We start from the raw sequence: 12,942 nt of genomic DNA on the forward strand, positions 1-12,942 counted from the left end.
ACAGCAACATATACTTAGTTTCCTCTGTGTTTATTTCTAGACAAACCTTGTTACTTGCTTCAATTAAAGTTTGTGTGTTTCTCTTTATGGTATCTGTATTATCACACAGTAGATTCACATCATCAACCAATGGTTGACATGTCCCATTTAATTTCAGTCCCACCTGGTTTCCCTGGACCTTTCTAACTGCATATTCTACGGCAAAGTTGAAAAGGAGTGGCGATAAAGCATCTCCTTGTTTTAGACCATTCTGGATAGGAAATTTATCAGACAAATGTTTACCTAGATGGACTTTACTATATGTTTCGTTTAAACACATTTTAATCAACCTAACTAGTTTCATGGGTATCCCAAACTCTATCAGAATATTGTACAATACTTCCCTCCTAACTAAATCGTAGGCTTTCTTGAAGTCTATGAATAACTGATGTACTGTCTCATCATACTCCCATTTTTTCTCCAATATCTGACGAATGCAAAACATCTGATCTGTAGTTGATCTGTTACGTCGAAACCCACACTAATGATCCCAAATAATTTCATCTATATATGGACTTATCCTTGAAAGAAGAATATTGGACAAAATTTTATATGAAGTTGATAGCAGTGACATCCCCGATAATTACTACAGTCAGTTTTATCACCCTTCTTGTGCATTGGTACAATAAATAGACTCCTTCCACTGATCAGGCAATTTTTCCTCATGCCAAATAGAAGTAATTAGATTGTGGATCTTGGAACGTAATATTTCGCCTCTTGCTTCAATAAGTTCTACCAGAATTTGATCACTACCTGGCAATTTATAAAGTTTCAATTTTGCAATAGCACTTTCAAAATGTTGTGGGAATCTGCAAGCAGATCAATATTCTCATCCTTCACTAAGTTACTGCTAGGCTGATAACCCTTCTTAAAGTCATTTATTCCTCTATACAGGTCTCTAATGGTCTTGTTCTTACTGTTCACTGCAAGTTCATCAATTTTTTCTTCAGATATTCCCTCTTTTTGTTCCTGAAATGCCTGCTGGTTTCATGTCTTATATTGTTCAGATTATCCCTATTTAACTTGCTTGGATCCTGTAACCATTGCAATGTGGTTTGCTTTCTTTGATATAATAATTCTGAGCATCATTCATCGAACCATGGCTTATGCTTCTATGGTTCATAATAACCTAGACTCTATTTGGCAGATATTTTTATATTCTCTCTAATAGTTTCCAATCGTTATTAACTTCAACCACAGTGTCCAAATTTTCCAAAGCCGCGAACCTATTTGAGATTTCAACACGATACTGCTCTTTACCCTCTACCTCATTTAATTTCTTGAGATTGAACCTCTCCATATGAACTCTGTGTTGTTTGTTTGCTCACTGCCAATATTTCCCTAACCTTTGCCACCACCAGGTAGTGGTCAGTATCACAATCTGCTGCCCTGAATGATCGGACATCAAGTATACTTGAGTGCCGTCTCCTATCTATCAAAATATGGTCTATTTGAACATTCGTAACAATGATATCACACCAGTGACCTTTTAGTATTATAAATGATATCCTATCACTAACTAACTCTACCCTCTTAACAGCTGACATGATTCTCTTATGTACGAGAAAACCTGTACCTAATTCATGATTTTCATTCCCCTTTCCATAGAAAAATGTATAGTCTCCTGCTGGTGCGATGCCACCTCCATCCCGTCTGACCTCCTGTACTCCCGCTAAATCTAACTTATATTTTAAGATTTCTTCTGCCACTGCCCTGAGTGTACCTGCCCTATACAAATTTCGTACATTCCAAGTGCCACATCTCATATCCATTTTCATTAGCTTATGTCTTTTATCCAAGGAATCTGTCCAGGTCTGAGGCTTTGTGTTCATATAATGATTTTTTACAGTGAGCAGTTGTTAGCCCCAAACACCCCAAGCTGGAGGGCTACCATTTGACGGCTGTCCGAGACTGCTTATTCAATACATTCGCAGCTTCCCTCCAAAACTGGAGGGTGTCTACTCCATCCGCAACCTGAGGACGCCCCATTCCATGGTGACAGGGACCCACCTCACCTTTCATCACACCTGGAGGTTTCATTACTCAGCTCATGTGATCATGAAATGGAACCTGTCCTAAGCCAACTGAATCCAATCCACACTCTCATACCCCATTTAACTTATTCCATTGTCACTGAAAAATTCATAACATAGTCAGTGAAGGATTATTAGTCCTCCTGTCTGATCCCCACACTGGAAGACCACTCTTTGACAACTGTTAATTCAATGTACTTGTAGATACCCTCCAGACCTGCAAGCCTTGACCCACAACTTGAGAAACATTTCTGAGGGTGGTCCATCATCAAATAGTGATGCAGACTGTTGTATGATCAGAAATTTACTAAATTCTATTTTCAACACAGCGAAGCCAGTTCACTGTTTTCCTTCCATAAATCTATATGCCTGTTCTAGGAAGTGAAAATGGTAGGAGAAAGGGGAGGCCCTCTCCCTAGGGTTTTAGATTTTAAATAAGATTTTACTGTTGAGAGAAACAGGATCCTTTTAGTTCTGCAGTGTCATATTACATTCAGACAAGCAGTCAGTCCTTTATATAAATAATACACAATATTGTAACGTGTCTGAAAGAAGAGCCACTTCTACGGAAACGCTAGAACAGACCGTTGCATAAGAAACATCGAATCTCCACGGTTACGACAGATATGCGCAGCGTTTCCACAGAGACAACGCAATAACAATGGGTCATTGCATAGGGAACGCGGAACCGACAATGCAACGTCTCCATCGCTATAACAGAGGGTTCGTTACCTAGCAGCGGCCAAGGATAAATAGTCCAGCTTCGAAGAGAGACAGTCAGTCTCGAAATAGACTTCGAAGAAGACAGAGTCTCGGAATAGACTTCAAAGAAGTCACTCTCGGATTAGACAGCTAAGAAGCCAGACGTCACCAAGCCTCCGGAGAAGAAAGTCTCGGGCCAGCCTCCAGAAGAGATAGTCCAGCATTGCCGAATACTGTGAGCAGTGAATGTGGCACTGCAAGTGCAGACGGAGATGATTGTAAAGAGTGTGTAAGACGAGCGAAGAATAAATTCGCTATATATCAGACGACGTGAACTTATTTGTAGCGTGACACACAAAACACGTTACAATATTTTCCACCTGAAATTACAAAATAAAAATAAAACTCTCAGTACTTTAAGACTTCCACATGATAACTGTTATGTCACTGGGGTAACAGCTAAATTAATGTGGCCTACACGAATCCATTCATGCACATAAAAATTCAGTCATGCTCGCTTAATTAAGAATATTTTCTTTCTGCATGTCTAACCTGCAAGAGGTGCCATTTTGTTTTCTGGCTGTGAGAGGTCTTGATCCTTCTGGCCATCACAGTTGGGAGACAAGCTCTGATTCAGGCTTAAAATTTGTGCTGTGTTTGTTGCTCCATGGGACAACAGAGCCTCGAGTTCTTTCACCCTTGCTGCTAGTGTTTGGATTTCTGTCTGCAGAGCTTCCACACGTTTTACTAGGTGCAGATTCTCCTCAGTGCAATGCTTTACCCTACAATAACACAAATATATTTGGTAAAAGTTGCAGAAATGGAAAGCAACAATGCCCAAGAGAATTTACCACACAAGCTTCATCACCTTGGTCTCCCATACTGATTATGTGAGAAAGTGCTACAGCCTGTACAGCCATGAATAAACTTATAGAAATCATGAATTAAACTTAAAATTGCAACTGTAAGAAATCATAGTTCTTCAGTATACTTCAAATACACCTGACTATGAAATTTTTTTTTTTGTCACTGTGTGACAGAAAACTGAACTCACTCACTCACTGAGTGCACCCTTCTTGAGAAGCTGCCAATTGTGAAGCCACGCAAGAACTTCCCAGCATTTTATGGAACCCAAAGTTCATTAGCATGTTCACGAGAGCCCTCCACCGGTCCCTATACTGAGCCAGATTAATCCAATCCATACCATCCCACCATATCCCTCTAAGGTCCATTTTAATACTTCCACCCACCTATGTCTTGGTCTTCCCAGTAGTCTCCTTCCTTCTGGCTTTCCCACAAATATCCTATATGGATTCCTCCTCGCCCCCATTGATGCAACATGCCCTGCCCATCTCATCCTCCTTGACTTGATCATTCTATTTATACTTGGAGAAGAGTACAAGTTATGAAGCCAGGAAAGTAAACTAGTTACAAAAAAGTTTATGCCACTGATATTCAACACAATTTCCACACAAAAGTTTCCACCTGTCTTGCTATACATGAAGAGCATTATAAATATGTGAAATTTTTCACAGCAATGAGCACAAAAAGTACAGTCTTCTGGAATGTAATGCCATACAGCCTCACAGATGATTACCCTGAATAAAGAGGCAGCAGATTCCTCCAAAGTGGTAACTGTCTACTTAGTTTTCTCTGTGTTTACTTCTAGACCAACCTCTATGCGTATAGGATATTGGTGGGAAAGCCAGAAGGAAAGAGACCACAGGGAAGACCAAGGCATAGGTGGGTGGACAATATTAGAATGGATCTTAGAGAGATAAGATGGGATGGTATGGATTGGATAATCTGGCTCAGAATAGGGCCCAGTGGAGGGCTCTTGTGAACACGGTGATGACCCTTCGAGTTCCATAAAATGCTGGGAAATTCTTGAGTAGCTGCAGAACTGGCGGCTCCCCAAGAAGGGCTCAGCTCCATGAGTGAGTGAGTGAGTGAGTAAGTAAGTAAGTAAGTAAGTGGTAACTGTCTACTGGTCTACATGGCGTCATATCCCATAAGATTAACTTCTTTTATTTTCACTGACATATCGAATATAAAATATTCTGCAAAACAGAAATGGTTTGAAAGCAAATAAATACACATAATATATGTCCAGAAATAAAGCTGACAGCCATTAGCTACTTAAAATTAACTTGCCTGTGAAACGAGGGTAAGCACATTTCTAAAACCCTTATGATGCCATGAAAATATCTGGTGTCGTGAAGTGTACAACTGCTTTACCTACTAACAAATATATAAAACTTCTGAAATAACTGCATAACTCTAGTCAGTTTTGATGCAGCAATTAAAGTCCTCTATTACAAAACATGTCATAACCATAATGCAAACAGACCTTCCTTATTCTCATGACCTTCCATTATGGCATACTGTGGAACCTTCATTTAATATTCCATGATTTAAAATTTTCCCATGTATGAGTACCAATCATTTTTGATGATCCAAAGTCACTAATCTCAGTGTGAAAATCATTTCACATAAGATACTCCTCAGTTTCAAGTTCAGATTCACTGAGTAGCACCTAAAAAAAAACCTTTTATGGGAGTTTTACTGCACTAAAAAGGAAATGGGCTATATAATCTACTTGTTTTGGCACAATGGAGAAGAAACAGTTAAATGTTTACCTATACGAAGTCTACCAGCCACCTATGTGCTGTACAGTCATGCCTTAAAAGATGTAAATATTTAGCCATGTTGCACCATTCATCTGTTGTGCAACACTGTTATAGCAGAACTGGAATGCAACTTTATATTGTCTGTGTCACTTTTATTACTACTTAACTGCTTATTCAACAGGTCCCTGTTCTTCTGTTTTTGTAGCTTGTATCTGATATGTAAGCTGCTGGTTTCAGGGTTTAGCCATGTCCCAATGTATACTGCAGTCACCATCTTCAGGGTAAATAGGACAGGAGGACAAAGTGGACCGATATCTAGGTCTCTCAGAGGAGGTAGTGCTGGGGCATGGTGTTATCCAATGAGAAGGGGCTATGTGTTTATGAAGAAGGGTTGGAGCAGAACGGGTGCAACGGAACTGTTAACCTTTAAGAGCCTAGCGACACCGTATGCAGACCTTGAATGTGTAGCTGAGTGGCCGTGCGACACGGTATGGGTATGCGCAGTCCACACATGCGCACAGTGTTTTAAAATCTAATTTTAAGATAGAAATTCTTGTTCTACTTACATTATTTTTGGGCACCGGCTTTATAAGTAGACAGCATGGCCGGCGCTTAGGGCTGACAAACTTACCTCCATCTTTGAGCCGACTGTCTTGATAAAGTGGGACCCTCAACGTTTCACAACCCTATGGGCATTCACGGCCTGTTACAGGGACAGCTTTACTTTACTTACTTTTAGATAATCAGGGAATCCATCAAAACAGACATCGCCACAACTTCAACCAAGATCGATACACCCACGCAGTCTGGCTGCAAGTATTCTCCAACCCTTCTTGCCCACAAGGTTCACTCCCATTGGAAAACACCATGGCCACCATTGCTTCTACTGTAAGCCCTACATACCACCCCACTTCCTCATTCATCCTGAAGACAGTTACCACAATGAACACCAAAATTATATATAGTCAGGAGCTCGTGTCAAACTGGCCACAACAAGCTGATGGACAGAGCAGTAATATATAATTACCCACATTAAACCTGGGATTACAAGATTTATAAATGTTTCAGTTGTAGTCTATCATAATTAATATCATCTCAACATCTTTATACGTGTGTACTAATTTCAGCACAGTAATAACATCTTATATTTTTTATTTCATGTATATAATCACAACTAATTCTCTCTGCCCAAGGAAAATTCTCTAAAAAAAATGCTGATAAAATACATACTGAAGAAGCATCCTAGGGCTAATCCAAGGGGAAGCACAACGGATCACTGAAGGTCGCTGTGCAGGGGCCAGTTTCTATGGCCCACCCCTTACATACATACATACATGTTTGCATCCTTGGTAATATAATATGAGATTCTTACCTCTCTTCCAATCCATCTATATATTCCTGCTTTCTCCTTTGTGACTCCCCTGCAGATATCCTGTTGCGGATTTTTCTTTCCGTCTTTTTAATTTCTTCTGTCAGTCGTTTCTCTTCAGCTGCAAAGGAATACTTTAAGCATCAGTTACAGTACATGAAACACACAAAAATTATTTAATTTTGTTAAGTAAAGTATACTTCTTAGTGCCCAATGCTTTTCTGGAACTCCATTTGCATTTTAAACTTATGACGTTCACACTGGGATAAAAATTACTCTTCAAGAAAGTTACTTGGAACAAACTGCTACATACTTCACATTCTAAGACAAATATTATTTAATAATACAGAAATTTGAAAGTTTCCAGTATGTTCATAATAAAAGAGCTCAGTGACATTAACACTATAAGTTTCACTACCAACTGATGAATGAAATATTCTGATTTACATAATGGAATTTATATCATGACAGCAATAAACTCTCTTTTTTAAGTCACTTGCAATCACAAATTCAAGAGTGATTCATATGAACTTTCAGGTCAAAAACTACTCATTGAAAGATTTGCTATGACAGGTGCAACACATACATCATAGGAGATTGTTTGAAAATCTGCAAAAATGCATGCATCCTTTGTAAGACCAAACGTCATTTACTTTACTTTACTATGAATCATCCTCAACTTATTCAAAACCTCTTAAAACATAAATGATATAATGATAAAAACTCCGTCTCAAGTGCAAACAATATATTTTGTGTCTTTGATCTTGTTCCCCTACACTACATGTTTCGGCCTCAGATGGCCATCATCAGGTGTATAACACTCACGTCGCTGTCACACTGCACCCAGCTCAAAATTTAACATTTAAAAACACTTTCCTTGTTTTTATCAACTTCTACTTCGTTGATAACTGTCTGGTTTGTAGATTATTTTATCTTACACACGTTAATTTTGACTTTGTTGTAATAGCACTATAATATTCTTTACTACGTGCAGCGGCACGCACAAAGAAAGACTACACAAGACAACAGCTATACAGTGTGGTAACAAGAACTAGCCGCTGCAGCACTTTAAACATAGGGCGAATAACCCTAACAATTTAAGAAATTTTTAAATTTAGGAAAGAATTTTAAAGGTTTTAAAATTAGAACTAAAGATTTTATTATAGTGCTATTACAACAAAGTCAAAATTAACGTGTGTAAGATAAAATAATCTACAAACCAGACAGTTATCAACGAAGTAGAAGTTGATAAAAACAAGGAAAGTGTTTTTAAATGTTAAATTTTGAGCTGGGTGCAGTGTGACAGCGACGTGAGTGTTATACACCTGATGATGGCCATCTGAGGCCGAAACATGTAGTGTAGGGGAACAAGATCAAAGACACAAAATATATTGTTTGCACTTGAGACGGAGTTTTTATCATTATATCATTTATCGTATGGAGTGCAACAGGATGCTCTAATATAATGCTCTTAAAACATAACACTTCTGTTGATCATTCTTATGTGTTAAATGAAGTCTTTGATGCTGTGATGTTGGTACTTCTTCTGCTTCCCCTGAACTTGCAGCAGAAAGAAGCCCAACATCATCCAATATGTCTTCCAAGTTTAGAAAACACTCCATCACATCCTTGGATACTGATGACCAGTTTTCTACCTACAAAACAAATAATAATCGTTTTAATTCTGTTTCACAACACTGACAAATGCAATTAAATTTCTCTATAGGAAATGTAACTTACAGCCATCATTTCACCGCATTTTCTCTTCACTCTTGGTCGGCTGCAGAGTACATTCTACAATACGAATTGTGAACTAGGTGAAATAGGGAACGCAAGATGACCACAAGATCGATATTGTATCATTTTGAATGTGCTCCAAATGACACAGATGACAGATTGGCAAGGAAACGCCTTTATGTAATATTCACTGACCACTGGTTAGGACTTCAACTGCTAAATCATCTGCCACAATATATTAAAGAAATACCAGTGCTATATAAGTTCAAAAACGCTTTGAAAACTTACCTACTCAGTCATTGTTTTCATAAAGTGGATGAGTTTCTCTCATGTGAGACAATCACTAAGCAATTATAATTACATAATTCATGAATAATCGGTTTTGGGAATCCATACTGCGCAGTTTTCCTTTCTTTCTTCCAGCAACCAAGATAACAGTTGGAGATTTACCTGAATGAGCTACTCTTGAGAGATTGCAGATGCCAAGAAGCTACACCAGGAAGGGAGAATAGACGTAATGAGATGTTGCAGTGTAGAGTCTACAGTGAAACGTTATACCAGTGCTATCGCCAAATTCACCAATATTATCTCAAAGGTCACGCCATAGCTTAAGCAGGTAGTCACTGGCTTCCCACTGTTGCGGTCTAGTCAAGTGGGATTTGTGATGGACAAAGTGGCCCTGAGCGCACTGAGGCAGGTTTTCCCTGAGTACTTCAGTTTCCCCTGCCTATCCTCATTCCATCAAATTCTCCATAAGCATTATCACCGGTACAGGTACAATAGGACATATGGAAGCCGACATGCCGAGGAGACCTAATATGGATTCCACCTCACACTATACGAACCCTAATTATTTACTGTAATATACTGTAATCTATTGAAAACAATTGTAAGTATTATAATGTTACTATTTTATTGTAATCAGCCAATGTACAGTAACTGACTTGTCCTATATCATGTAGCAATGATCTATAGAGACAAAATAAATAAATAAATATTCATTTTATTCTCTCAGGATCATTGACCTCCATTTATTATTGTGAAAAATAATTGTAAACAAAAAAAACCTAGTCAATGTCAATCCCATACTTTGGAGCACATTCTTAATTAGACATCATATCATGAAGATGTATGGGCAGTGGAGGTATACGATGGGGTACCCAAAAGAAAACGAACTAATTTTTTTGTCGGCAGAGCTTTTGTAGTACCGCGTTTTGCCGCTATGAGCTCATAGAGCTAACATTCCTGAGTCGATAAGCCGACTACCGTTGCTTCAGAAGGTAAGGACTAGTTTCGGCAGAGTTTATAGTGACAACTGTTTTGTGTGATCGTCGTTTTTGCAATGGCTGATTTTCGTGAACAGCGTGCGGCGAAGAAATTCTGCTTTTTGCTCGGGAAAAGTGGAACAGAAACTCTAAAAATGTTAAAAACGGTGTAAAAGGACGATGCTATGGTGAAAACTCAAGCGTTTGAGTGGTTTTCCCGTTTCAAAAATGGTGAAATGTCAATTGATGACAAACCTCGTTCTGGTCGTCCTTCTACGGCCCGAACACATGAAAATGTTGAAGGAATTCGTGAAATCATCAAGGAAGATCGACGACGGACCATTGAAGAAATTGTGGAGCTGTCGGGAGTGACTTGGAGCCCAGCGGCCAGATCTGTGGCAGTCGGGTGACTGGTTTTTGCATCATGTCAATGCCCCTGCTCACACAGCCCTGTCTGTACGACAATTCTTGACCAAAAATGGTATGACCCCTGTTCCTCACTCTCCATACTCACCCGACCTTGCCCTGTGCGACCTTTTTTTGTTTCCCCGAATGAAAAGAGACATGAAAGGAAAAAACGACGGAGGCGCTGTCAAGCATCTCAAAAGATGAATTTAGACAATGTTTTGAAAAATGGAATAAAAGACTAGATAAGTGTATTAGTGTAAGTGGAGAGTACTTTGAAGGGGATTGAAGGTTTGTGCTTAAAATTTGAATAAATAAGTTTAAAAAAATAAGTTCGGTTTCTTTTGGGTACCCCCTCGTAGCTCCAACCACTCTTAATCTTGACACTAAATGGATGGGACCTATCAATTCCATGCCCCAGACACTTCACCTTCTGAGGAAACCAAGTCTGGTACCTACTGAATGGTGTGATGTGTGGGCCATAGATTCAGTCTGAATGCTATAGAGAAAAGAAAACCTAACTTCGTGACTGCTGTGCCGGACGCCTATTTAGGAACCGTAACTCAGCCGTCCTGGTTTCCAGCAAAAAATAACTGTGGCGAGGCCTGAGAAAAATTACTGCTTGAATTCCATAAACTTCTTCCGGGCAAGATTTCCCACACACAAAATAAATGTTTGCATTGTCCACATGCGGTTATGAGGAAAACGCTGATGGGGCACAAGACAGCTGCTAGAATCATGTGAGAGGAATCTGCATCACTGCTGGTTACATAACAAACAAATTTTTCTTCTAACTTTTAGATATGTCTAACCATGAAGGTTTTAGATTTCTAAATGTGCAATATGACACTGAATGACAATCATAAGCTGTAGGGATCATTTTGAATCAATGTGATCTGAAGGGAATCTGAAAATTTTTGTTTATACATTCACTGCCATTAGAAATATTTCAGTAGCATAAATACTTCTCTTTGGCCAAGACCTTGTTGTTGGGTCGGCTATAAAATAATATTTACATCCAACAGTAGTCGACTATATACTCGTATATATCGGTGGTCTGCCATATACTAGGTCAAGTACCCACTTTTAATTAATATACTGCAATTGCAGAGTTTCTTAAAAGGGTTTATAAATCTGTGGACGAGAGGGAAATAAGTATAGGGTTATTCTTGGATCTGTCGAAAGCATTTGACTTAGTAGATCATAATATTTTGCTTAGAAAAATGGCAGAAATAGGAATACGAGGGGTTGCACAAAATTGGTTTCAATCATATTTAGAAAACAGGGAACAAACAGTGGAAATTACCTATAGACATAAAGAAACTAATGAAATTACTAATTGTCTATCGCAAAAGAAACCAATAAGATATGGTGTTCCACAGGGTTCTGTTCTTGGACCAATGTTATTTTTGATATATATTAACGACCTAGAATCTAGCTTAGAACATGGAAAGCCAACACTTTTTTTGCAGATAACACTACTATTCTTATAACAGGAAATAGTATAGACAGTGTCCAGAGTAAAGTAGAGGAAACAGTAAAAAAACTTTCAGAATGGTTTGAAAGGAACAGATTAATCATTAATAAAGAGCAATATCCTTTCACCAGCTTCAAAATCTACATTTTCAATGCCCTCCAATAAAGTTTCATGATACATCCATTAAATATTCAGAATATTCAAAATTTCTGGGAGTTTGGCTAGATAAGAATTTAAGGTGGTCTATGCACACCCAGGAACTAGCAAAAAAGTTAAGTAAAAGATGTTATTTTTGTTTCTTGATGGATATAGGCGTTGTGTCTTCTGCAGGATATCCTTCGACTGCTGACCACAGTTTCCATCATTAGAATATTTTGAATATCGAAGCACCATTCTCTATAATTTTCGCGTCCTTTGAGACTATCAATATTCGCGAAGGGCTTCCAAGTGGCCATGATGAAACTTGTTTCTTTGTCTTGATAGCAGCGTCAGTCCAAAGGATCACTTTTAAATAACACTTTTCACTTCTATACTTTTTACACTTATCAATGATACGATCCTGGGCCCATAACCTGTTATTTTTGTTACTTCATGTGGATCGAATGATAAGTGAGAATCAGTGTTCACTCTACTCCTGCTCTACTCTCAGATACTGAAATATAATGTTAGAGTTGGCAACATCATAGTAAACAATTTAAGAACTAGGTTATGTCTTGTCACCTAAGTGATGTTTACTGTTATGTGTAACTACAGTTACGTGTGTAACAACAGTATATTTATATTGTTAAGTGTTACTATGGTTATAAGCCTGTATGTATATATAAGGCGTACTTCTGTATCAAATTGCTCAGTCTTAATAAAGCAGGAGTGGAGTGAACACTTCGGTAATAGACTCTGGTGCTTCACACTATATGACCAGAAATAAGACTATATTGCAAAATTATAAAACACATGATTCTAAGGAACATGAAGTAACCCTTGCTGATGACAACATATTAACCAGTGCAGGGTTTGGTGATGTAAAACTAATGAATGACAATTATAGCCATATCTCAGATGTATTGCAAGTACCGGGATTGTCTACAAATTTGTTGTCTGTAAACTCAATTGTAAATAAGGATACAATTGTGTTATTCACCAAAGACTGTTGCAAGTTATATGATTCTGATGAATTTCAAGTAAGAGGCAAAGTTCTTGCTAAAGCATATCCCGAAAATGGGATTTATTGTTTAAATACCAAAGTTAACATGACCCAATCTGCAAATACAGCAACTAAAGATAAGAT

The 12,942-nt window shown here is 38.3% G+C and overlaps 1 protein-coding gene across 1 annotated transcript in view; it reads right to left on the reverse strand.

Annotated features, from left to right (window-relative positions):
- Positions 1–12,942, reverse strand: part of LOC111872258 (cyclic AMP-responsive element-binding protein 3-like protein 2) — a 40,491-nt gene that overhangs the window by 2,512 nt on the left and 25,037 nt on the right. Inside the window, exons 4-5 of the mRNA XM_023865968.2 lie at positions 6,777–6,894; positions 3,327–3,556 (exon numbers count right to left, since the gene is read on the reverse strand). Coding sequence (XP_023721736.1) covers positions 3,327–3,556; positions 6,777–6,894 — 348 coding nt within the window. The remainder of the gene's footprint in view (positions 1–3,326; positions 3,557–6,776; positions 6,895–12,942) is intronic.

This window comes from Cryptotermes secundus, unplaced genomic scaffold (assembly GCF_002891405.2).
Source record: "Cryptotermes secundus unplaced genomic scaffold, Csec_1.0 scaffold1083, whole genome shotgun sequence".
Classification (NCBI taxonomy): Eukaryota; Metazoa; Arthropoda; class Insecta; order Blattodea; family Kalotermitidae; genus Cryptotermes; species Cryptotermes secundus.